The 25,543-nt window shown below is 38.3% G+C and overlaps 1 protein-coding gene across 1 annotated transcript in view; it reads right to left on the reverse strand.

Annotated features, from left to right (window-relative positions):
- SSU72 (SSU72 homolog, RNA polymerase II CTD phosphatase) overlaps positions 1–13,509 on the reverse strand; it is a 43,099-nt gene extending 29,590 nt beyond the window's left edge. Inside the window, exons 1-2 of the mRNA XM_044667531.1 lie at positions 13,262–13,509; positions 545–688 (exon numbers count right to left, since the gene is read on the reverse strand). Of these exons, the coding sequence (XP_044523466.1) occupies positions 545–688; positions 13,262–13,341 (224 nt within the window). The 5' untranslated portion in view covers positions 13,342–13,509. The remainder of the gene's footprint in view (positions 1–544; positions 689–13,261) is intronic.
- Between the last annotated feature and the right edge of the window lie 12,034 nt (positions 13,510–25,543).

Below are 25,543 nucleotides of genomic sequence, written 5' to 3' on the forward strand. Positions count from 1 at the left end.
ATGAGAGTTAAGTGATTTACCAGAGGTCACATAGCCAAGCATGTGCTGAAAAAGCAAGGTCCACCCTCATCCATTCTGTCCTGCTGCCTCTCTCAGCAATATAGGCAATACTATAGGCAATGAGTAGGCACAGAGTAATGTGAAAAGTATTTCCATTTTCTTCCGCCTAGGTAGTCTACATTGTTTAATATCATGCCTAAATTTTAGGCTTTACTAAAAGCAATTATGGTTTCAATTACTTTCATGTCAGTAACCCCCAATGTATCCGTTTCCAGGACTAGATTTTTACATTGGGAAGATCCAACAGAACACCAAGAAATGATTAATGACTTGGAATTTCAAGAATTAAATATATTACTCTGTTTTTTAAAAAAGGTAGGGAGATGTTTAGATTGCATGCACTATTTAACTGTAGCAAGGTATAAAATGAGTACTAAGTCCTCCTCCCTTTTCATGTAGAATACTTCCCTAAAAACTTATAATGAATTACACCTTCCAAAGATGACCATATTGGGTTTTTTAAAAGGGCATTCCACTGGGATACAGTTCTTTGTCTTTCCTAAGAAGATCATTGTACATCTGATCATATGTTGTTTTGAAATCATAAACATTCGGCTTGTCTGGTGCTGGTCCTGGGAGTTTCACATGAGTTCCTGTTCCAAAGGATCTGACACTAAATCCTCGTTTGCTGAAAGACACAAGAAAAAGAAGAGATTTTAATTAGATTAACTCTTGACTCAAAATTCCATTAATCTATATAAAGGAAGGAAGGAAAATTATTAGTGTACTTGCCTAGAGATAAAATAATGAATGCTCAATATTATGTTATGAGCTATATAAAATAATTTCAAAATATTAAGGTGAACAAATTCAGAAAGACAAAGGAGTCTTATGAGGTCACTTCCTTTATGAAAAATCTAAACAATACCCTCAAGGTTAGGCTTCCTCCTCCCTAAAGATTCGTTGTATTTCTTAACTTCTATTTTCACATTCTAAATCATTTCTGAAACACTAAGACTTTGTTTTAAACTGCTATTAAAAAAACTTATAGTCAAGTTGACAATTTTTTTAAACATAAGAGCAATTAAAGAAATGTTCTAAAACCACCAAATGTAATAATGAGGCCCTGGGAGATACTTACCTCCCCTCTCCCCCTTCATGTTAAGACCAAGACATACCAATGCAAATTTTGAATGTTTAAAAGGTTTTACAACCTCAAAACAAAATCCATTTTAAGGTACTATGAAAGTCTCACATATATAAGGGTGGGTGGATGGATTTTTAAAACATAGATATAATTTTTTTATTTTTTAATATTTTCCCAAGGTTACATGATTTATGTTCTCCCTCTTCTCTCCCATCAGAGTGACAAGCAATTCCTCTGGGTTAAACACATTATCACTCAAATCCTATTATTGTAATATTAATATTATATTATTAATTTTTGTAATAGAATAATCTTTTAAAACCCAAATCCAAATCACATACCCCATATAAACAAGTGATAAATCAAGTTTTTCTTCTGCATCAGAAATGTATTTTTAAGTATCACTTCAGAATCATAACCATGAAAAAGCATCACTAGAAAAAACTTTAACAGTAGGATCATTCTATTAGAGCTACAAGGGATTCTAATCCTGCCTCATTTTACAGATGAAGAAAGTGAGATCTATAGAGTTTGTAAAAGTAATCTAAAAGCCATCTAATCCCACCACTCTGAAAAAGCAAAGAAACATTAAAGCCCTTATATTGAGGTTCTGAAAATCTTTATAATTATTAGTCAAGAATCTGTGGTTGGGGGATGGCCCCAAAACTCTCTAGTACCTACTATTTGGGTAAAGAAATCTACTCAAAACTCATAATCTTATTTATATATGGGGGGGGGGGGGCGGCGGCGACGGCATCTTTATACCCCCTTCTTAAAATAGTTCTCATCACCAGCTTTTTGATTCAGGACCTCATCCAAACTTCAAAAGTTTGACCTCCAAAGCTGGAAAAAGTAGCACCTTACAGATACAAGGAAAGGTATATCATAGAGAAGACACATTCAACACCTCTCCTCCCCTAAATACAATAGACTCTCCAAGAGCCCACACTGGGGAACAGCACCAAATCAGTGATGATGAGCACCATCTCTGAGGACTACAAGAAGAACCTTGTTATCACATTACAAGATTAGTGTCTATAGTCTCTTGTGCTTTACACACGAAAAAACAGAAAAATTAAACTATAATTATCTTTTGCTTCTGATTTCTATGCTCCTTCGTGTTCCGTTTTCACGGGAACCTCTGTGGGATAAAATTTTACTCTAATTTGTCTTAAAACAACTTTCTGTATTGAATAGCTGGGGGGAGGGGGGGGGAGAGATCAAGTTCCAAATCAACCACTGACTCACCACTAAAGGTCTGGGCTAAATGCACATAAAGAAAACAAAGGTCCCCAAAATGTTACCATGAGCCCCCAGGAGACAAATCACTGATTCCATCTTAAGAGTTACAAAGTAAGTGAATGCCCTTCCTCTTTCCTCCATTACTTGCTGAGGTGATAGCTATATGTCCACAAGCTACCCACACTTCCTGGGGTTTACATGTTGGAGATGTGAATCAAGAGAGCTGGGCTGTCTACATCATGTACAAGGGGCAGCCAAAAGCACAGCTTTCCACCATTTAAAAAAAAAAAAAGCAAAACAAAGAAAAGTAAAAATGAAATGTTCTTAAATGAACAAAATTATCATTTTTAAGATCCAATTCAAGTGCCATATGATAAGACATGTCATCTACCAAAAGCAATAATACAATCAGAAATTGTACCTTACTCTTTTTCTTAACCCTTACCTTCCATCTTAAAACCAGTACTAAATTGGTTCCAAGACAGAGGAGTGGTGTTAATGGCTAGGCAATGGGGATTTAAGTAACTTGCCCAGGGTCACACAGTTAGGAAGTGACTGAAGACATTTGAACCCAGGACTGCCCAGTTCTCTATCCACTGAGCCATCTAGTGCCTTTGTCCCTTACTCTTAACAAGGAATCTTACATTCCCATTCTTTTCCCACCTAACACACCCAAACCCCCATAGAAAATGGTCCTTCTTCCCCAGAACTTAATTATCCTTCTCTTTCAGACTTACAACATTTGATTTTATTATTATAGCTAATCTGTTAAGTGTTTTACCTGCCCTCTGAGGAGCATGAAAAAACAAAACTGATAGTCTCCCATGCCCTCAAGGAGTTTACTCTCTCTTTGGAACAACATGTACACAGAGATGTAAAATGATGATGGTAAGAATGCAGCACATTCCAGGCCTGGGCAAAAGCAGAGAAGAGGGAAGGGCCAGGAACAAGAAACAAGCAAGTAGGTGAGTTTGGCTGGAACACTGTGTGTAGAATTAACTGCAAAATGCCTGGAAAGGGGAGCTGAAGCCAGACTTGGATCAGCTTTACAAGTGAACAGTGAGGATTTGCATTTTGATTCTAGATGCAATAAAGAACAAATGGAATCTGTGCTTTAAGGCATATCAATTTGACAAAGAGGAGTCTGGGGTGGACTGAAGGCAAGGAGACCAATAAGAAGACTATTAGTCTAGGCAAGAGATAATAATATGGATATGAACCATGTGAGCAAGACCGATGAAAGCTCTATACTGTGTTAGTGAAAAATTTTAATCGTTACAATACTGTCATATATCCAAAGATGCATTCAGTTAATCTATGAAATCTATTTAGAATAAGGGATAAGTCATTTCATATATTCTTATAAGAAGGGAAAAGAAAAAGAAGTCATTGTCTGGATGGCAATGAATAGTGAGAGGCTTCAGAGATCAACCTCACTGAAGTGGATGCCAATCTAAATGATTTTACCCCAAGCAAGAACTGCATTCATTAACCAATGATATTTCATACATTAAGATGTGAATAATGTGAAAGTATCAACCATATTAAAGGACAATAATTATAAATGTATTTGGCATGTAAATGTCGATCTTTAATTTACCCACAGAAGCTTCCAATCTAAATGGAAATAATTTGAACTTTTTAAATACAAAATTCCAGAGCATACATTAAAATCAAATCTAAACTAAACAAAACCAATCGTCTCACACTGCGCCTAGATAAAATGGGACAGAATTTACTTATGCAGACACTTCAGAAACTGGTCCTGCCTACGACCAGGTTACTTACCAGTTGGGGAGAACAGGGCCTTGTATAAAGCAAACAAAATGTTCTTTGAATGAATATATTAACAGCTAAGTGAATATTCAATATTCTTTCCTTGGATAGAAGACAGAGAAACAAGGCAAGTGAGACACATGAGAAGCAGCTAAGTTTGATATCTGACTATGCAGCACAAATGAGGAAGGAAATGATATAGACTAACTAGGAAAGGTTGCTCACAAAAGGAATAAATACCACAAAGTCAAACTTTGCACTTTTGAATCAAGATTTTATGATCAAATCCTAGATCCAATGAAGACGTTTAAGTATTAGTGTCAACATTTTATCTTAAGGAAAACTATGACACCTTGCACTAATATACCTCACTATTGAGACCCAGATGAACTATCATTAATACTTGTGAATAACTTTAACCAATCTCTTTCCAGTTCTGGCCCTTTATCCAAAATATACACTCCAAACCCCTTGCCTACCTGGTTTCTTCTGCTTCAAACTAAACATAATTCTTTTTCTGGGATCAGTCTGGGTAGTCAAGAGTACAAAAAAGTTGTTAAAGGTAATTTACATAAAATATGCTATTACTACAGTTCTAATAAAATACCTATTAACAAGGTTCACAATGATGACCACAAACTGGCAGTACCCCTTTGTTTAAATGTAGCATTCAAGATCCGACAAGTCAGCCAAATCTCATCGCCTAACACAAGTACTGCAAAGATGAATAAAAGAGAAGCTAAAATCAAGGACATAACTATTAAGATAACTCAGACCTTTGTATGTACATTGGAAATGAGATGTGAGAGATTTAAAGAGCTAAAGGAGTTTTTAGCTAAGGGGATTAGGAAAAGTTTCAGAGGGGAAGTAGTGTCTATCTGACCTTCAACAAGATTTAGGATAAAAAAAAAATAAAGAAGACTTAGGATAGAATTGGGGAGTTACAGAGATAGAGGAAAGAACAGGGTGAGTCTGAAAAACGACTACTATAATTGGTCCCAGGAAATGATATAGTGCCAATTCGTTTATATTGTCACCAATGCCCCTATTTATGACTTGAGCAACCATCACAATAAAATTTGGTTTATAATGGTTTTACTGAGAAATTTGCTTGGTGGGTGAAATGTTACTTAGGGTATATGTCTGTACCAGTTTGCCTGGAAAATGGAGTTCGAAAAAGGGAAATAGTGCAAGATGAAGATGTAAAATTGGATTGTAGTCAAATTCAAAGGTTGTTGAATGCCAGACCAAGGAGTATACAGCTTATGGAGTGGGCTAAAAGTTTTTCTCCATGAGAGAAAGGGCTTCATGATAGCAGGGAATTAGAAAGAATACTTTGGAACACTGTATAATGGAGGGTGACATCTGGACACAAACATTAAACTACAAGACACCTTAAAAATATAGCCTAATACCCTCAATTTGCAGATGGAAACCAGGAAGAGCCAGAGACATATTTGTATTTTATACAGGAGGATAAAGCCATCAGAATTTGGAATTAGGTCTTCTAAGACCAATCATTCATACTCCCTCAGCCCACCTCAAAATGTATCATATATGCAATAAAGTCACAGAAGTTCAGATTGACTTAACTTTATAAATAAGCTAAAACTGAATTTTCTCTCTAATCCGTTAAGATCTTAAATGTTCCAGAGATTTGTAAAATCTCATGCTTATCTGTTAGAAGCCCCTATGGAGGGTGGGTCTTCAGGAAAATATGGACCAGAATAAGAAACAATGATGGGTCTCAATCTGTGCCAAAAGAAAGAATACCCAAATGGAGGAGATAAGGGTTTGGAAGTACTCCAGTACTGGGGGGGGACGCAGCAGCACTAAAGGAATTTTGCAAGCTAAGGAATCAAGAAAAACACTTTTCCAGAACACCTGAACCACATAGAATTGTCAATGAGAAATATTTAACACTTTAAATAAAAATACAGCATAGAGAAATGTTAATATAGAATTTTCTAAGTCAATATGCAGCTACCAGGATCTTTATGCACAGATTCAATTTGAGTTTATACACATCTAGTATACAGTATCCTTTTAAAATATAATCAATTCTTTATTTTAAAAAAATCTCATCTGCATTTTCATGAATCAGGTTTGCCTAGAAGTATTTGTCAGACTGCAAGCAAAAACAAACCAAACAAATGAAACCCTGCACCTCCAGGAACTCAAAACCAATTGTTTTTCCTTCTAAAACAGCCCTGAACTGTAGCATAGACTAAGAAAACTACAAAATGCTATTATCCAGGTTTGTTGTCTTTTTATTTATCTTGTTAAACATTTCCCATTTCCCCTGATGTTTGATACCTCTGACCTACACTAAAGAATCTACATTTTTAAAAATAATTTTCACTTACTGAAATGTGGGTAACATGCAAATTAAAAAGAACATTAACATTCATAATTCATCTCCTAAAACCCTGTAAAGAAAAACATGGAACAAATAAATTATTGATGCCATGAGGAATCTTCCCATTTTGTTAGGTATATATGTATTTATGTCTCTGTTCAATAGTTGAAAAACAGAATCTACTGATAGAGAATCCTACAGGTGAGTTAGTCTGGATAGACTAAAAAGACTAAATCATGAAGAATCTGTTCATTTGTAATTCAAAAACCTTACCAATAAAACCAGAGAATGTCTACCAATGCCTGGTATCTTTATGCTGAGGTATGAGAAACTGAAATTTCTTTTTCCATCTCTTTAAACCAAAGGAATTTTCCAGTGACAAAATAGCTATCTCATACAATGATGCAAATTATATGTGACAGCATGTGCAAGTTGGATAAAATGTCATTTACAAAGAACAACCAAGCATTATAACATTTCTGATGGATGGAGAAATATAAAAGGGAAGAGATTCCATGTCAAAGTATTTCCTCTAGCCAAATAATATTTTCAAATACTGAATGATTTGACAAATCAAATGATATATGATCACATTTAATATGGCTAGAATAGTCATCCTGGGAAATAAAGTCAAGTGATAGAAACCCTAGTTCTCTACCTTCTAGCCTTTGCCCTCCCCATCCCCTAACTCCTCTCCCCAACCAGAACGAGGTGGGGTAAACTAAGGATGTGCACTAAAATCAGAATCATCAACTAAAATCAGACTTTTCCATATGTTTTACACTAAAACTATTGCACTCTCAAGAGATAAAAATAAACTTTAAGATTCATTTAACAATGTGTTTATTTTTTAATTGTCCTGTAATAGTGTTAAGATAAAAATATTAACTATGTTAATCTTTGAGTTTTTATCTAGGTGATTTCACATTCCTAGAAACACAGTAGGCTAAATCTTTAGCAAACATCTTATGAGAATTTGAATAAAATAGGCTTTTCATTTAACATCAGCACAATTTGAAAAAATGCACAAAAGTAAAACCTGGTCCTACCAAACAAAATGATATAATCACTAATTCCTCTAAGCATACTCAAAAACCAATTTAGGAAGAGATTTGACACAGCTCCCATTGTGCCAACCTTTAGCAGAGTTATCCTCTTTCTCTAATAATGCTCACATTAAGTAATCAGCATGGTGTAGCAGAACTGAGACAATGAATTTAGAGTCAGAGACCTGGACTAGAATCACATCTTTGTCATGTACGACCTTGAGAGTGATATTTTAAGCAAGTCCCTTAAGTTCTCCAGAATATGAAGGATAAGAGGTTGGACCAGGTGACCTTGAAATCTATGACCCTTTGAATCCACTATAACCCTATATTTTAGTGTATATTATCCAGTTTACAAATTCATCTAAGATTCCCCAGCCAAGCTAAAGTTTTAGTCTAATATGAGACTTCTACAGCTACTGCTGCTACTACATAGCTCATCTTTCTCCTCAAAATGTTGTACAGTCACTAATAAATGACTAATATTCAATTCATCAGATTTAAGACATTATATTGAAGAAAATGTCCTGGGCCATTACAAATGCCAAATCTTCATTTTCACCATATTCTGAAAAATAGCATGATTTAAAAATTAAGAATTAACTAACAATCCCTGTAGAAGGGAGTTCAGCACTGAAGTTAAGTCAAAATAATTGGCTCCAATGGGAAGACTTCATCCACCAAGGCAATAAGTCACATCCCAATAGTCGCAAAAGTATTTCAGCTATATTTGGACCTGGGTCTCTGAAATCAATTTAACCCCCAAATCCAAACACTAAACAAAAAAAGAGTGCCTTCTATGTGTGCATAGCAGTGGTAGGTACTGGGTTACAAAAAGATTAAAAGTAATATAATTCCTGCCCTCAAGAAGCTTAAAATGCAGTTGGGAAAGAAAGGAAGAAGAAATGGAATAAGTATATAACATAATCCAAGGTAAATACCAACGTGCACAAAATGAGATATCAAGCATGACACTGGGTAGGGAACAAACTTCTTTAGCTTGAAAGTCAATCATAGGATGGCATCTCAGTTGAGACCCAAAGGATTTCAGCCAGCTGGAGATTTCAGTCCTTCCAGAGATGGAGACAAAGACAATAAAAAAGCCAAGGCAGAGGGCAACAGGCAATTTCCAGAAGACAGTGCAAAGTAAAATTGTGGCATAAAAGCTCATTTCTTCTCATATGCTGGGTACTCGGAATACAGAGAAAAAGGCAAAACAGCCTCAGAGGTCAAAATATTTCTAGTCTAATAAGGGAAAATAGGTATCCACGTAAGAAAACACAGAGACACACTAAGTAACTTCATCCAGGCCCAAGAGAAATCCAGAGGCAGGAAATGGATGTTTTGTCCAGAGAAACAGGAAGAAGCCTAGCCAGGGAGAAACAGGCTCCCTAAGGGAGTGGCTTGAAGTCATTAGCCTGGAAAGAGGGTGGACCAGAACTCAAGGGGTTGGAAATGCCAGTGCCAGGGGAAAAAGATTCAAAGTTCCAACTTTGTCTTCCAAAAGAACATAACTACCAATTTGCAAGATGTCTTGTACATATCACTCTTAATTACTAGCTTAAAATTATTTCAATCGCTCTCCAAAAACAAGATTTAAACATATTCCTGTGTCTAAAATTATACCAGCTAATCAACTTCAAATTCAGGGCTACAAATCTGAATTTTTATTCTAAGTATTTTCCTCCTGTATTTCTGGGAGGATAAGGTAAGGTGAACTTCTAAATTCTTTTGCTTAATTGTTTTTATTCGTTAAAAGAAGTGACTCTCCCCAGGATTGATTTTAAAACAAAAGGCATCCATCAACCAGGGGCAGCTAGGCTATATATAGAATCAGGTCTAGAGACAGGAAGGAAGTCCTGGGTTCAAATTTGACCTCAAGCCGATGTCCTAGCACAGGGGTCGGCAACCTTTTTAGCCATGAGAGCCATAAACGCCACATTTTTTAAAATGTAATTTCGTGAGCGCCGTACAGTGCTCACAGTGCGGCTCCTGTAACAGTGCCTGAAAAAAAATTGACTTTATGGCTCCTGCAGAAAGAGCCATACGTTGCCGACCCGTCCTAGCAGAATGACCCTGGGCAAGTCACTTAAACCCTAAATGCCTAGCCCTTACTCCTGTTCTGCCTTGGAACCATTATTTACTATGGATCCTAAGACAGTAGGTAAGAATTTAAAGAAAAAAGAATTATAATAGGAAGACTCATAATCAGTTCCTCTAGACTCCCAAGCGTAGTTTCCATTCCCTAATGCTTTCTTTTAGGTAAATAAAAAGTACACTTTCAACCCTATGTAGATACAACAAGGAGATCATCCCTTAGGTTCCTTCCAGATCTAATACAGTGAGGGAAAATATAATCAATACCAAAATCTTCTCTGCAATAAGGAAAACATCCAATTATTTTGTGAACAGGTTTCTAAAGCAATATTTTTTCCTCCAAGTAAAATACAGTAAACAAGTACAGAGGGCAATGGTGGCAGTTCCAGCAAGGAAGCCCTGGACTCAGAACCTAAAGGTGGGTGGATGGGAAAATTATGACATTTAACCTCTTGGCACCCGAAGGCACTGAGTTACAGACTAGCCCACCCACTGGAGAACTACAATAGAAGAGGGAGTTTTTTTCCTCCCATGCTCATGAAACCACAGGTTCAGACCTTCCTAAAAATATTTACAAAAAGAAACTGTACCCAACTTGCATTCAATTTTTATTAAAAAGGCAGCACATGGGTCTGGCTGAAACTGAAAATGTTAATAAGTATTCCAAATATGAATACAAATTCTCCCAATAACCATCACTTGATATGCCACAGTAGGAAAAGAATGAAATTACATAAAGTTTACTTTGTATAAAGAAACTGAAAATGCAAAAATGTTACACATAAATTTTAACAAAAGAACATTTTAAGAAAGTTAAATTCAGACAAACCTTTCAAAACCATCTGGCTCCTGTAGTTTCTTTCACATGACTTCCCCTCCTTCACTAAACACTCTAAAATTCCAGCCAAAGTTATGGACTTGCCTTTCCCCTAAAATGGTTTTCTACCTTTCAGTTTCCCCACACCTCATCAATGGGATTCCCTCCTGATTTCCAGCCCCTGGAATCCCTAGCTTTGGTATAGGATTCTCCATCATCTGCAGTCTTTCTGATCCATCCCCTTAATGATCAGCATTCTGTGGCTCTCAGGGGTTTCCCAGTCCTGCAGCAGGATCCAAGTGCCATTAAAGCCAGGCCTGTTTCCTAGTTGTCTTTACATCCCCAGTTCAATGAAGCTTTTGAGTGCAGGGGACTCCTTGTATGGAAATTTTCCCCATTCAGCTGGTAACCCTTCTCTTTAACACATCTTACAGACTGATCTATGACACTGGAGATGAAAGCCTAATCCACACAATGAATGTCAAGGCCAAATCTTGGATCCAGGGTTTATAAACTTCCAAAGCCAGTTCTTAATCCTCCATGATCCCCCTTTTTGTTTACATTTTTTGGATTGGTACTTGGTTTTGCTGCTGCTGTTATTTTAAAATAATGACCTGTGTACAATCAAACATAACAGACTTCTCTACTAGCAGCAATGCAAGAATCCAGAGCAAAGCTGAGGGACTTATGAGAAAGAAAACTAGCCACATTCAGAGGAAGAACTGTGAGAGCAGAAACACAGAGGAAAAACAACTGCTTGAACACATGGGCTGATGGGGTTATAATTGGGGATGTAGACATGAAGCAATACTCTAGTCCAACTATCAATAATATGGAATTAGATCTTAATCAATGATACATGTAAAACCCAGTGGAATTGTGCATGGGCTAAAGAGGGGTTAGGAGGCTTGGGAGAGAGGGAAAGAACAAGAAATATGTAACTAGGGGAAAATATTCAAAATAAAAATTTAAAAAAAAAAAATGACCTGTGATTCTACTATCTGTACTGTGAAATGTCAGTAAGGAAACCAGCTACCTTTCCTAATACAGATTATGAAATTGCTCATCTTAGAATGCTACCCTCCTAACCTCACTTCTATCTACCTTTCCACTTTTTTTTTTTTTTACACTTTACTTTCCCCCCTCCCTCCCAAAGTGGGATCCCATGACACTGGTCCTCCCAGCTTTCAGGGGCCCACCCCCAAGACTGGAATTATCTCCATCTCCTGCCCTCCCTGGCTTCCTTCAAGTCCCAGCTAAAATCACACTTTCTGTGAGAAGCCTTTCCCAATCCCCCCCCCCTTTTTTTAAACCCTTAACTTCTGTGTATTGACTTATAGGTGGAAGAGTGGTAAGGATAGGCAATGGGGGTCAAGTGACTTGCCCAGGGTCACACAGCTGGAAAGTGTCTGAGGCCAGATTTGAACCAGGACCTCCCGTCTCTAGGCCTGACTCTCACTCCACTGAGCTACCCAGCTGCCCCTCCCAATCCCCTTTTAATACCTCACTACCCTCCCAAAGATGAAGTGATTTGCCCAGGGGCTCAGTGGGTTCATTTATGAAGTTAGGGGTTCTTAACCTCAAGTCTTCATTTCTGAAAAATATTTTCATTACAGTGAATCAATACAATTTGTAACCCTATGACTTTTTTTGACGCATTTAAAAACATTAATCTGAGAAGGGATCCAACACACAAAAAAGTTTAAGTCATCATATTTAAGCACTTATTCTGTGAAGGAGGGACACAGTGTGCTTATTCCAAAAAGAGCCAGAACCTGGCCTAAAAGTCAGTAACAAGACAAGTAAGTGGCCAGGCTCTGTGCTAAACTTTGGAGATATAAATACCTGCAAGACAACAGTCCCTGCCCTCAAGGAGCTTACATTCTAACAAACCTAGATCCTTAAAGACCAATTTCAGACGTCCTGACAAGAAATGTGGCAGCAATTCCCCACCCTAAAACAAAAACCACCACTTTAGGTTAGAAAAGTCTTCTCTGGAGTCCCAGCTTCTTGTTCCCCTTTCATTCTAATGTTGTCTCTCTGAGAATTACAATTTATGCTGGCTTTAGCCTGTTTGTTCCTAAGTGTTCACATGTGGTCATCGAGTTCCTTGAGGGCTGGGACCGACAGGTTTTGTGTGTGCTCTTCCCACAGTTTGAGCTAATCCCCATCTTCCGGAGGAAGCCTTACACCCTCCCCCCCTTAATTATGACGCCTTGCCTTGTTTGTGTATAGTACTAATAGTAATTGGCTTGTGGGCTCCCCCACTAGACTGTGTGTTCTTCCGGCGCCTAGCTGGAGACGCTGCTTTTGCCTTTCTTGGCATCTCTAGTGTTCAGCCTGGCGCCAGGCACAGTTAGCGTTTAATCAATACTTATGGGCAGACGCAGATGAAATTGAAAGGGGGTGGACTCGCCCTCTTCAGGCCAACCCGAGACTAAAGTGATCGATCCCCCATCCCGCTCTGGGAAGGGGTTGGGGAGTGGGAGGCCGGGGAGAGGAGCGCTAAAGCGACACAGAACTACACACCCTTGGGTCCGTCCATATCTGAATAAGGAAGGTCCGAAGGCCTCGGAGACAAGTGGAGGCGTTGGGGTTTGGGAGGACCCGCCACCCACTCTTCAAAGGAGTGCCGAGGTTTAGGCCAACAGCCAATAAGTGCCCTCCCCAGCTGTTTGAGGGGAGGAGGGGGGGACAGTGAGCGCAGAGGCCCGTTGGTTGGGGAGAGGGCGGCGGTTGGTTCCGGGGGGCAGGGGTAGAGGCCCTAACAGGGCTACCTGAGGATGTTGTGCGCCTCCATGCTCCGGTTCTGGTTACTCGAACACACCACGGCCACTCGCAGCGGCGACGACGGCATGATGGCGGAGGAAGCGGCGGCGACAAGGGGTTTCCGCCCGCGGCGAGGGCCTCGCGTGTCTCTCCTACTCCGGGTACCGGCGGACGTCGGGAAAGCAGCCGCCTCGGCTCAGCGCGAGCAAAATGGCGGCAGCACCCGCGGCCAGCCCGACCCAAGCGACGCGGCGGGGACGCAGGGGTACGTCAGGGGAAGGGACGGTGACGGTGGTGACGTCACGCGCAGAGGCGTTACGCTGACTACGTGTGGCTCAACCCTGAAAGCGAGGGGAGGAATAGAAGCCTTGCGCAAACTCAGTGGAGGCCTCTGAGAGCGAGCTCCGCTCACCGCAGCTCCCCCGCCCCCGGAGGTGGGCGCCGCTCCTCAGTTCCTGGGTGCCTCCGCCCACTCCCCTACCCACTCCGCCCCGCCCCGCAGCTGCGCCTGCGGCTTCCGAAGGGCCCCCTCCTTCGTCCTTTGGCTCCTTTTCCGCTACCACCACCACCTCTTCCGGCCCCCACCTCCCCCGCCCTCGGGGTCTGTCAGTTCGCAAGTTCGAATCCACCCGAGACCAGTCGGTCCTTTTGGGAAAAGTCTGGGGCCGAGCGTCCGGCCCCGGCTCCCGGCTCCGTCTCGGGCTCCGGGTGAACTGGGGCACTTCACTCGGGTTCACGGGGCTAGCCTCGCGTGACGGTGACATCACAACGGCCTTCTGGTTGGCAGTGGAGAATAATGCGCGTTTGTGAGCCACCGGAGGCTGACTGTGACTGTGACTGTGACTGTGACTGTGACTGTGCTCCCCACCCCCACCCCTAGACTGGAAGCTCCCTCAAGGGCAGCTTGGCATAGAGTAGGGTTCTCAAATACTGCTTAAACCCTTGCCTTCTGCCTTAGAATCAATACTAAATATCGGTTCCAATGCAGAAGAGTGGTAACGACTAGATAATGGGAGTTAAGTGACTTACCCAGGGTCACACAGCTAGAAGTGTCTGAAGGCAAAATTGAATCCATCTCCAAGCCTGGCCCCCAATACACTGAGCCACTGGGCTATCCCAATAAATGCTTCTTGACTCAACGCACCCAGCTGGGACAAGTGGGGCAGGAGCAGGGTTCCCAACAGCACAATGAATAGATATGCCTATCTCTTCTTAGCATCCCCATAGCTCTTAGAGAAGGGAAAGACAGCTCTGCTTTTCCTTAAATCTGAGAAGGGGCCTGAACCCCAGCCCTCCAGTAAAGGCTAAGGAGGAGGTTTCAGATGAAGGCTAAAGACTAATTTCAGGACTCTGAAACTCCAGTCTAGCTAAAGAGTACTAAATCCTGCCTTCAGGGAGCCCTACAGTGAGAAGACAAGTCCCAATAATACAACTTTAATAAATAATCAGCTATTTATTAAAGTCACTTAGTAGATTACTGGGAGGTCACTTTTTATATTTAAATTTAATTTTTTTTTTTACTAATTATATGTAATAAATTTCTGAGGAAGTCATTTTTAAGTCCTGGGTTTGACCATAGAACTGATCTCTGCCCTCAGAGAACCCCCTTTCTCAGAGGGTAACTTGCTCAGCTCTAATGGAACCCCCCCAAACTGAAAAGCATAACTCTAAAATGTTATTAGATGTTATTAGGATTAATTAAGCCATAGGACTAATGAAGACCATTTGGAGTAAGTGGGATCTTAAAGGCTAAGGACAGGGTAAAGAATAATGGGTAAGGTTGGAATTCTGGGTAGCCTGAGTCAGTTGGGTTTTTCCAACTGCCAATGCCCTCCTGGAGGTTTTCCCCTAGGAGGAGCCTAGTGTTTCTGTTCCCTAGAACACTGAAAAAACCCAGTGGCAGGTGAAGGGGGAGAACAGGTTAAAGTTTCTGGAATAAGTTTGTGGCAGAAATCAACAGAAAAGAGAAAGAGAGAGACTGTTTTTCCTCTGTGTGGCTGCTGAGAGGGCCAAGCTATTTGGGGGCCTGCTTAGGTCTAAAAGCCTAACTAGGCCCAGAAGGGCTGACAGTGGACAGAGAGAGTGAATAACTGAACTCATTTAAAGCTGAAAGAGATCTAAGGAGCTGGTAAAGTTACTTATATAACTGAATAGACCCAGAAGAATTAATAGTTGGAGCAGTGAGCTGAAATTTCCAGGAGACAGTAACTTCAAGACTTATATAAGGACATTAACAAATTAGCATAATTTAGTATAGATTTTGAGGTTTTAATGATAGATTTAAGGAGTTCAGAGAAGGCCTGGGACCCCAGGTAGAAGAGACTCCATGAGGGATCCTAGTTTGGGAGTGGGATGAGATAGTATCCCCTTAAAGTTAGGGATCCTATCCTCAACCTTTTTATCTATCCTTACCTATCCTTAAACCTTTGAACCTTATTAAATAGAAGGCTTTTTTTACATCTGTCTCCAGCAGTTATCCTTGTGTAGGCTCATAACAGTTACACGGAGCTTCAGTAGCCTCAAACTATTAGGCACCTGCCGGATTCTATTACAAGCAGTAAAAGATAGTGTAGATAATTCCACACACCCCACCCTTAACATTCCTATATTAAAATTCCTGGCCATTCCTTTTATAGCATTCTTGGCAAGCTAAATGGAGACAGAGCCTAAAGAATTGATACTAGTATCCATAACAGATACAGTCAGAACTTTTTAAAAAGACAATTTTTTTTCCTTTACTGTCATCCTAGAGGGCACTAAAGAGCCAGTTAACCACAGCCACAGCCTAGAAGTCTGCTTTTACAAGTAGTGGCTTCATTAAACAATGCAGTTTTACACCACCATGTACCTGGGAATTGTACTCAAATTTTTTTACTTAACTATTCCTTCTTATATTAAGGGAATAGCATTCCCTGACTGCATAATGGGACTGCTTACCATTATGTTCTTGGATTTTTTTGAGCCATATACTATTAGTAGTGGGTGTGATATTGTTATTATTACTGGTAAAGATGGTACTCTCCTATATCTTCAACCAATTTAAAGAATTGAAACTACAGCAAATAAGATTTAACAAATTAACCTTAAAAGTGAATTACCTGGAATCTATAATACAAAAATATGAGACAGAGAAAAATGGTACTGATAAACAAGAGGGCACAACTAAATGAAAGAAAGAAATGGCAGAACTAGAGAAGAGTGTGGGCACTTTTTTCCCTTTAAGAGAGATTCCAATGATGACCTCTGACCATGAATTAGTTAATGTTAAACAGAAATAAGGGCTTTACCCAAAGTGACATAGATAGTTTTAAAAAGGAAACTTCATCTTTTGAGGAGGAACCAAGAGCAGTTATAAAGAAGTTTCAAAAAAATAATTAAACAATTAATTCTGACTACAATGATTTTGATATTCCTTTAGATGAACTGCTTACAAAATGGGAAAAACAAAAAATCATTGCTGAGATCAATGAAATGATAGCATCCCTAATTGGTCTTTATCTAAGCCAAATTGGAATATTAATTTGGATAACAGACATCAACAATTGGTCAGGGCAAGACAGGAAGTAATCCAAAAGATGAAAGAATGTTCCCAAAGATGAGGTACATGGACAAAATTTGAGAGAGTGAAGCAGAAAGTTGGGGAAACACCCTCTATTTTCCTAGATAGATTGATAGACATGGGGGAAGGTTGGATTGGATTGGACACCTGTAAGGAAAGGGACATGTCAATTAAGGAGGGAATTTGTTAGAAACGCTTGCCCTGTAGTATGTAATTATTTTAGAAGTCAGTGTCCAGACTGGGATCAAATGGAACTGGACAAGTTGAGAAGAGTAGCTTCTCAAGTGTACCAAGCTGAAAAGACAAACAAGAAGAAGGGACAAATGAAATATTTGACTATTTAAGAAGCGAAATTAGGGGGCAACTAGGTGGCTCAGTGGATTGAGAGCCAGACCTAGAGACAGGAGGTACTAAGTTCAAATCTGGCCTCAGAAAATTACTAGCTGTGTGACCTTGGGTAAGTTACTTAACCCCCATTGCCTAGACCTTACCACTCTTCTGATTGGAAAGCTGTGCACAGAAACTCATCTAAAATGGCCTGATGTGCTACCACTAGCTTTAGTCTATTTAAGAACTAGGCCTAGAGGTGATTTACACATTTCACCATATGAAATGCTGTATGGACATGCCCCAATGCAGGCAAAAACATTTACTCTAGTTTTTACATCTGTGCTGGGAGGAGATGTAAAAATAGCTGAATACATAAGGGAATTGCAACACAGTGTCAAAAAATTACATGAAATGGGGGGGTTAGTGCAAACAGGACCAATTGATTTCATATTAAATAACATATACCTAGGTGATTCCATATATGTCAAAAACCTTAGCAGAACAAATGCAACACAACCAGCTTGAGAAGGTCCTTATTAAATTTTATTAACAGCACCCACTGCTATAAAAATTGAAGAGAAGACATCTTGGATTCACTGTGCGCATGCCAAAAAGGTGACAGCAGGTGAAAAATTGAACATTAGTTTAAGATGTCTGCAGGTGAGGGGGCAGCTGGGTAGCTCAGTGAATTGAGAGCCAGGCCTACAGATGGGAAGTACTAAGTTCAAATCTGACCTCAGACACTTCTCATCTGTATGACCCTGGGCAAGTCACAAACCCCCATTGCCTAGCCCTTGCCACTCTTCTGCCTTGGAGCCAATACACAGTATTGACTCCAAGACAGAATGTAAGAGTTAAAAAAAAAAAAAAAGATGTCTGCAGGTGAAGAGGTTAATCAAGGATGAGGAGATAATGATCAAGTGATCAAGGTGATAAGGACTACTCCACAATGACAATGGAATAGCTACAGATGTTATTGTAAGAATAATGCACTGATTTACACAACACACAAAGAATACATTGCTAAAATCAATAAAAAAGAAATTTCGTTAAGTATAAAGAATGGGAAAAATTGTCTTGTTTAAAAATGATTAGTATATGGGCAGCTGGGTAGCTCAGTGAATTGAGAGCCAGGCCTAGAGACCAGAGGTCCTAGGTTCAAATCTGGCCTTAGACGCTTCCCAGCTGTGTGACCCTGGGCAAGTCACTTGACCCCCATTGCCTACCCTTGCCACTCTTCCACCTATAAGTCAATACACAGAAGTTAAGGGTTTAAAACTAAAAAAAAAAAAAAATGATTAGTATAACATATAGGAATAGCTCATAACATAATTGGCAGCACTACATAACTTAGTACTTAGAATTCACAGTGATATAAATAAATAGAAGTTATTTAAATATACTTGAAATATTGTAGTAGGTATAAAAATTAGATTTTAGGGTATAATTCTTATCTCTGTAAAAAGGAAAAATTGGGGTTTTGTTTGGATTAAATATTTAAAGGAGTGGTCACCAAGGAATTGATTCAATTCCTAAATGATTTTTAGTAATTTATTTATAAAATATAAGAGAGAGTGAACATAGAGAGATGAAAAGAGGGTAGAGTAAGAGATCTAGCTTAATGAAATAGATTATGTGTTCAAGTCTTGGCTTTACTCTGGCAGGGCTTCAGAGTCCCAGCCTGAAAGCCTAAAAGTCAATTAATAAGGGTTTTAGCCACAAGGGCTTCTCCCAATCAAGGGAACCTCCAGAGGCTAGTACCTCCAGGGAAGCTAAAGTAGTCAGCCTTTTTCACTCATCATGCATAGTTCTAAGGAGAGATTTAAGAACAGTCTCACCAAGGTCTCAGGTCTCAGGTCCAACAAGCAGTGTCTCCAACTTGACCTCCAGCTCCAGGAAATGAACAAGAACTGACTTACAGGAAGTTGTCACTCCCTTTTAAAAGCACTTCTTTTGCGTCACTTCCTGTGCCTTCCTCTTAGTTTACTTGTCCAATCACAACAAATGCTTTGGTTAGGACTGCCCAGAGGGCAGCCAGTCAATTCTGATTCATCTTCCACTTTCGCACACATGGGTTACAGATTTCCCCACTTGTGAATTAATAGGTGGTATTCATACCTTTGGTGATTAAATCTAAAAATGGACAGGGTAGGTTTAATCTCATCACATCTCAGAGGAGGATTTCATGTATTCCTGTAAGGTAATATCAAAGGAAAAGTTATATCATTAGTAAAGTAAATCTTCAAGGTTTTTATACCCACTTCAAGGGGGATTTTATGTTTTGCTAATAGGTGAGTTTGAAGTAATATGTAAATAGTATGTACATAGAATGTAAATAGTGTAAATATTTGTATATATGTATATATGTATAATAGAGTTCTTGCAAAGTTTTTTATTTTCTTAGTATTATAAGTTGATTTTGAATTTTACCTGTAGATAGTTCTTGTTTTCCTGTATTAGCTTAGTTAAAAGTTTCATTTGAATTTTCTTCCATAGTATTTGTAAAATGCATTTTGAATTGTTTTAGATAGTCTTTTGCTTTCTGTAAAAATATAGGCTACAATTTGTTATTGTGTTACTGTGCTATTGCAAATGTTTGCATTTTTGAATTTTTGTAATCTTAATGTTTTGACTTGCAATTATGCAAGGATTTTCTTTAATGTCTTTATTCTGTTTCTTGAATTTCTATTTCCTGTCTTTAGCATAGGGTAGCATAGAATAGGTATGGTAAAGTTAAGATAAGTCTAATATAGAGATAGAACAGAATAAGTTTAAGATAAGGGCTATATTTAAGGAATAGAATAATGGTTTAGGAATAGATTAAGATAGCATGGTTTACTAAGGAAAGACAAATTTTTCAAAGGGATCTCAAGGGGCAAATTTTAGGATTAATTAAGCCATAGAGCTAATGAAGACCATTTGGAGTAATTGGGATCATAAAGGCTAAGGACAGGGTAAAGAATAGTGGGTAAGGTTTCTTTAAGGCATGACAGAATCTTGGGAAAGGCACCTTTTGGAATTCTGGGTAGCCTGAGTCAGTTGGGTTTTTCCAACTGCCAATGGAGGTTTTTACCTAGGAGGAGCCTAGTGTTTCTGTTCCCTAGAACACTGAAAAAACCCAGTGGCAGGTGAAGGAGGAGAACAGGTTAAAGTTTCTGGAATAAGTTTGTGGCAGAAATCAACAGAAAGGAGAAAGAGAGAGACTATTTTTCCTCTGTGTGGCTGTTGAGAGGACCAAGCCATTTGGGGGCCTGCTTAGGTCTAAAAGCCTAACTAGGCCCAGAAGGGCTGACAGTGGACAGAGAGAGTGAATAACTGAACTCATTTAAAGCTGAAAGAGATCTAAGGAGCTGGTAAAGTTACTTATATAACTGAGTAGGCCCTGAAGAATTAACAGTTGGAGGAGTGAGCTGAAATTTCCAGGAGACAGTAACTTCAAGACTTATATAAGGATACTAAAAAATTAGCATAGATTTATTTAGTATAGACTTTGAGGTTTTAATGATAGATTTAAGGAGTTCAGAGAAGGCCTGGTAAGACCTGGTAAGAAGGTAAACCCAGGTAGAAGAGAATCCATGAGGGATCCTAGTTTGGGAGTAGGATAAGGTAGTAACCCCCCTTAGAGTTAGGGGTCCTATCCTCAACCTTTTTACTATCCTTACCTATGCTTAAACCCTTTTTAAAAGTTTAATTAATTAATTAAGAATATTTTTCCATGGTTATATGAATCATGTTCTTTCCCTCCCCTCCTCCCACCCCGCTCTCCTAGCTAATAAGCAATTCCACTGGGTTTTATATGTGTAATTGATCAAGACCTATTTCCATATTATTAATATTTGCACTAGGGTGATCGTTTAGTCTACACCCCCAATCATATCCCCATTGACCCATGTGATCAAGCACTTGTTTTTCTTTTGTGTTTCTACTCCCCCAGTTCTTTCTCAAGATGGGGATGATGTTCTTTCTTCTAAGTCCCTCAGAATTGTCCTGGATCATTGCTTTGCTGCTAGTAGAGAAATCCATTACATTTGATTATGTCACAGCGTATCCATCTCTGTGTATAATGTTCTCCTGGTTCTATTCTTTTCACTCTGCATCAATTCCTGGAGGTCATTCCAGTTTCACATGGAATTCCTCCAGTTCATTATTCCTTGAGCACAATAGTATTCCATCACTAACAGATACCACAATTTGTTCAGTCATTTCCCAATCTAAGGGCACTTTCCAATTTTTTGCAACCACAAAGAGCGCAGCTATAAATATTTTTGTACAAGTCTTTTTCCTTATTATCTCTTTGGGGTATAAACCCAGCAGTGGTATGGCTGGGTCAAATAGCAGACATAGTTTTAAAGTCCTTTGGACATAGTTCCAAATTGCCATCCAGAATGATTGGATCAATTCACAATTCCACCAGCAGTGCATTAATGTCCCAATTTTGCCACATCCCCTCTAACATTTATTACTTTCCTTTGCTGTCATATTAGCCAATTTGCTAGGTATGAGGTGGTATCTCAGGGTTGTTTTGATTTGCATTTCTCTGATTATTATTATTAAACACCTTTTTATGTGCTTATTGATAGCTTTGATTTCTTTATCTGAAAATTGCCTATTCATGCCCCTTGCCCATCTGTCAATTGGGGAATGGCTTGATTTTTTTGTACAATTGATTTAGCTCCTCATGAATTTGAGTAATGTTTTTGTTATAAGGATTTTTTTCCCAATTTGTTCCTTCCCTTCTAATTTTGGTTGTATTGGTTTTGTTTGTGTAAAACCTTTTTAATTTGATGCAATCAAAATTATTCATTTTATATTTTGTAATATTCTCTATCTCTTGCTTGGTCTTAAAATCTTTTCTTTCCCAAAAATCTTTCCCAAAAAACTATTCTATGTTTACCTAATTTACTTATAGTTTCCTTCTTTATATTTAAGTCATTCACCCATTCTGAATTTATCTTGGTGTAGGGTGTGAGATGTTGATCTAAATCTAATCTCTCCCATACTGTTTTCCAGTTTTCCCAGCAATTTTTGTCAAATAGTGGGTTTGTCAAGTAGTGATAGAAAGCTGGGATCTTTGGGTTTATTGTATGCTATTTTGCTGAGGTCATTTACCCCAATTCTATTGCACTGATCCTGCCTTCTGTCTCTTAGCCAGTATCATATTGCTTTGATGATCATTGCTTTATAGTACAGTTTAAGATCTGGTACTGCTAGGTCCCATTCTTCACATTTTTTTTTCATTATTTCCCTTGATATTCTTGATCTTTTGTTCTTCCAAATGAACTTTGTTATAATTTTTTTCTAATTGAGTAAAAAAGTTTCTTGGTAGTTTGGTAGGTATGACAATGAATAAGTAAATTAATTTGGGTAGGATTGTCATTTTCATTATGTTAGCTCACCCTACCCATGAGCAACTAATGTTTTTCCAATTGTTAAGATCTAGTTTTAATTGTGTGGAAAGTGTTTTGTAGTTGTGTTCATATAGTTCCTGTGTTTGTCTTGGCAAGTTGATTACTAAATATTTTATATTATCTAGGATGATTTTAAATGGAATTTCTCTTTCTAACTCTTGCTGCTGAGTTGTGTTGGAAATAAATAGAAATGCTGATGATTTATGTGGGTTTATTTTGTATCCTGCAACTTTGATAAAGTTGTTGATTGTTTCCACTACCTTTTTAGTTGATTATTTAGGATTCTTTAAATAGACCATCATATCATCTGCAAAGAGTGATAGCTTAGTCTCCTCATTGCCTATTTTAACACCTTTTTTTTTATTCTCTGATTGCTACTGCTAGTGTTTCTAGTACAATGTCAAATATAGAGGTAATAAAGGGCATCCTTGTTTCACTCCTGATCTTATTGAGAAGGTTTCTAATTTATCCTCATTGCAGATGATGCTTGCTGATGGTTTTAAATATATACTGTTTATTATTTTTAGGAAAGGCCCTTCTATTCCTATTCTTTCTAGTGTTTTCAGTAAGAATGAGTGTTATATTTTGTTAAAGGCTTTTTCTGCATTTTTTGAGTCAATCATGTGATTTCTGTTGGTTTGGTTGTTGATATGGTCATTTATGTGGATGGTTTTCCTAATATTGAACCATCCTTGCATTCCTGGTATAAATCCCACCTGATCATAGTGAATAATCCTTGTAATCACTTGCTGGAGTGTTTTTGCTAGTATTCTATTTAAGATTTTTGCATCTATGTTCATTAAGGAGATTGGTCTATAATTTTCTTTCTCTGTTTTTGATCTGCCTGGCTTTGGAATCAGTACCATATTTGTTTCATAAAAGGAATTTGATAGAACTCCTTCTTTGCTTATTTTGTCAAATAGTTTGTATAGTATTGGGGTTAGTTGTTCTTTAAATATTTGATAGAATTTACTTATGAATCCTTTTGGCCCTGGGGATTTTTTTCTTAGGGAGTTCTTTAATGGCTTGTTCAATTTCTTTTTCTGATATAAGATTATTTAAGTGTTCTCTTTCTTCTTCTGTTAATCTAGGTAATTTATATTTTTGTAAATAATCATCCATATTTATTTCCATATAATTGCGCAAAATGGTTCTTAATAATTACTTTAATTTCCTCTTCATTAGAAGTGAAGTCGCCCTTTTCATCTTTGATACTGTTGATTTTGTTTCCTTCTTTCCTTTTTTTAAAAATTAGATTAACAAGTACTTTTATCTATTTTATTTGTTTTTTTCAAAGTACCAGCTTCTAGTCTTATTTATTCATTCAATAGTTCTTTCACTTAATTTCTCCTTTAATTTTTAGGATTTCAAATTTAGTTTTTAATCTGGGGATTTTAAATTTGTTCTCTTTCTAGTTTTTTAATTCGCATGCCCAATTCATTGACCTCTTCCCTCCCTGATTTGTTAATATATGCACTCAGGCATATAAATTTTCACCTGAGTACTGCTTTGGCTGCATCCCATAGATTTTGATATGATGTCTCATCATTGTCATTCTCTTCAATGAAATTATTCATTGTTTCTATGATTTGTTCTTTAACCAACCAATTTTGGAGAATCATGTTATTTAATTTCCAATTAATTTTTGATTTGCCTCTCTATGTACCCTTACTAATTATTATTTTTATTGCATTTTGATCTGAAAAGGTTGCATTTATTATTTCTGCTCTTTTACATTTGTTTGCCATGTTTTTACTTTTTTTTAAACCCTTACCTTCCATCTTGGAATCAATTGATTCCAAGGCAGAAGAGTGGTAAGGAGTAAGTGACTTGTCCAGGGTCACACAGCTAGAAAGTGTCTGAGGCCAGATTTGAACTTAGTACCTCCTGTCTCTAGGCCTGGCTCTCAATCCACTGCACCACCTAGCTGCCCCCTTGCCATGTTTTGATGTCCTAGTACATGGTCAATTTTTGTGAATGTACCATGTGCTACTGAAAAGAAGGTGCATTCCTTTTTGTCCCTATTTATTTTTCTCTATATATCTATTAACTCTAAGTTTTCTAAGATTTCATTCACATCTCTTACCTCTTTCTTGTTTATTTTTTGGTTTGATTTATCTAGATCTGATAGAATGCCAAAGTTCATTGAGTTCACGTCTATGACAAGGTCACACATGAACCCTGAAATCTGCAAGGCAAGATTTACAGGATGATGGTTTTCCACTTAGGCCTCCTTGTGTGACTCTTTTCTTATTAATACTCCCTAATTAGTGATCAATATCCCCACTAAGCCCCAGGATAATACAGATGAACACTATAGGCTATTTTTAGAACCCTTACAGACACCTCCATAAACTTATAGGAAAACCTCACCTTTATATGTAATAATACAGAAACTCCCTAGAGTTTCCCTATAACAAACCAGAAAATAGTGAGTAAATGTTAAAGATTTTAAAACCTTAACTTAGATACACAAGTGCCTACAAAAACAGGCCAGAATAGTTTCCAAGTTTCTTACCTCCCTGATCCCTGATTTGGTAGTTAACAATGGATGATAAATGGAGAAATTGCCCTCAAAGGCTGGTACATCGTACCATTCCACTGACTGGACTGCTTTCTCCACCCCATAGCCAAGGAGACAAGTAAACACACATTGAAAATTGTTAGTAACAAGGTTGTTGGTAACAAGGTTGGTGTATGACTTGTTCACTATCTCCAAGAAAAAACTTAAGTTGATTATAGAATATCCATGCCAACCCTGTATGTAACCTTAAGAGAAAAAAAGTATAAATAAAAGAAGTCAGCAGATGGCACTAGGACAGCCTCTGTGAATACCATCTCAATCTCTGGCTGTGCTCATTCAACCGCACCAACACTGCCATGTCCCCAAAGATCCCTGTCCTGTGAAAGCAGGTCTTTTACAATAGAGGAAAGTTCTGGTCTCCCACTAGTTTAGTTTTGCTATCTATTTCCTCCTTAAGGTCCAGTAGTTT

The sequence above is a fragment of the Gracilinanus agilis genome, chromosome 3, assembly GCF_016433145.1.
Source record: "Gracilinanus agilis isolate LMUSP501 chromosome 3, AgileGrace, whole genome shotgun sequence".
NCBI lineage: Eukaryota > Metazoa > Chordata > Mammalia > Didelphimorphia > Didelphidae > Gracilinanus > Gracilinanus agilis.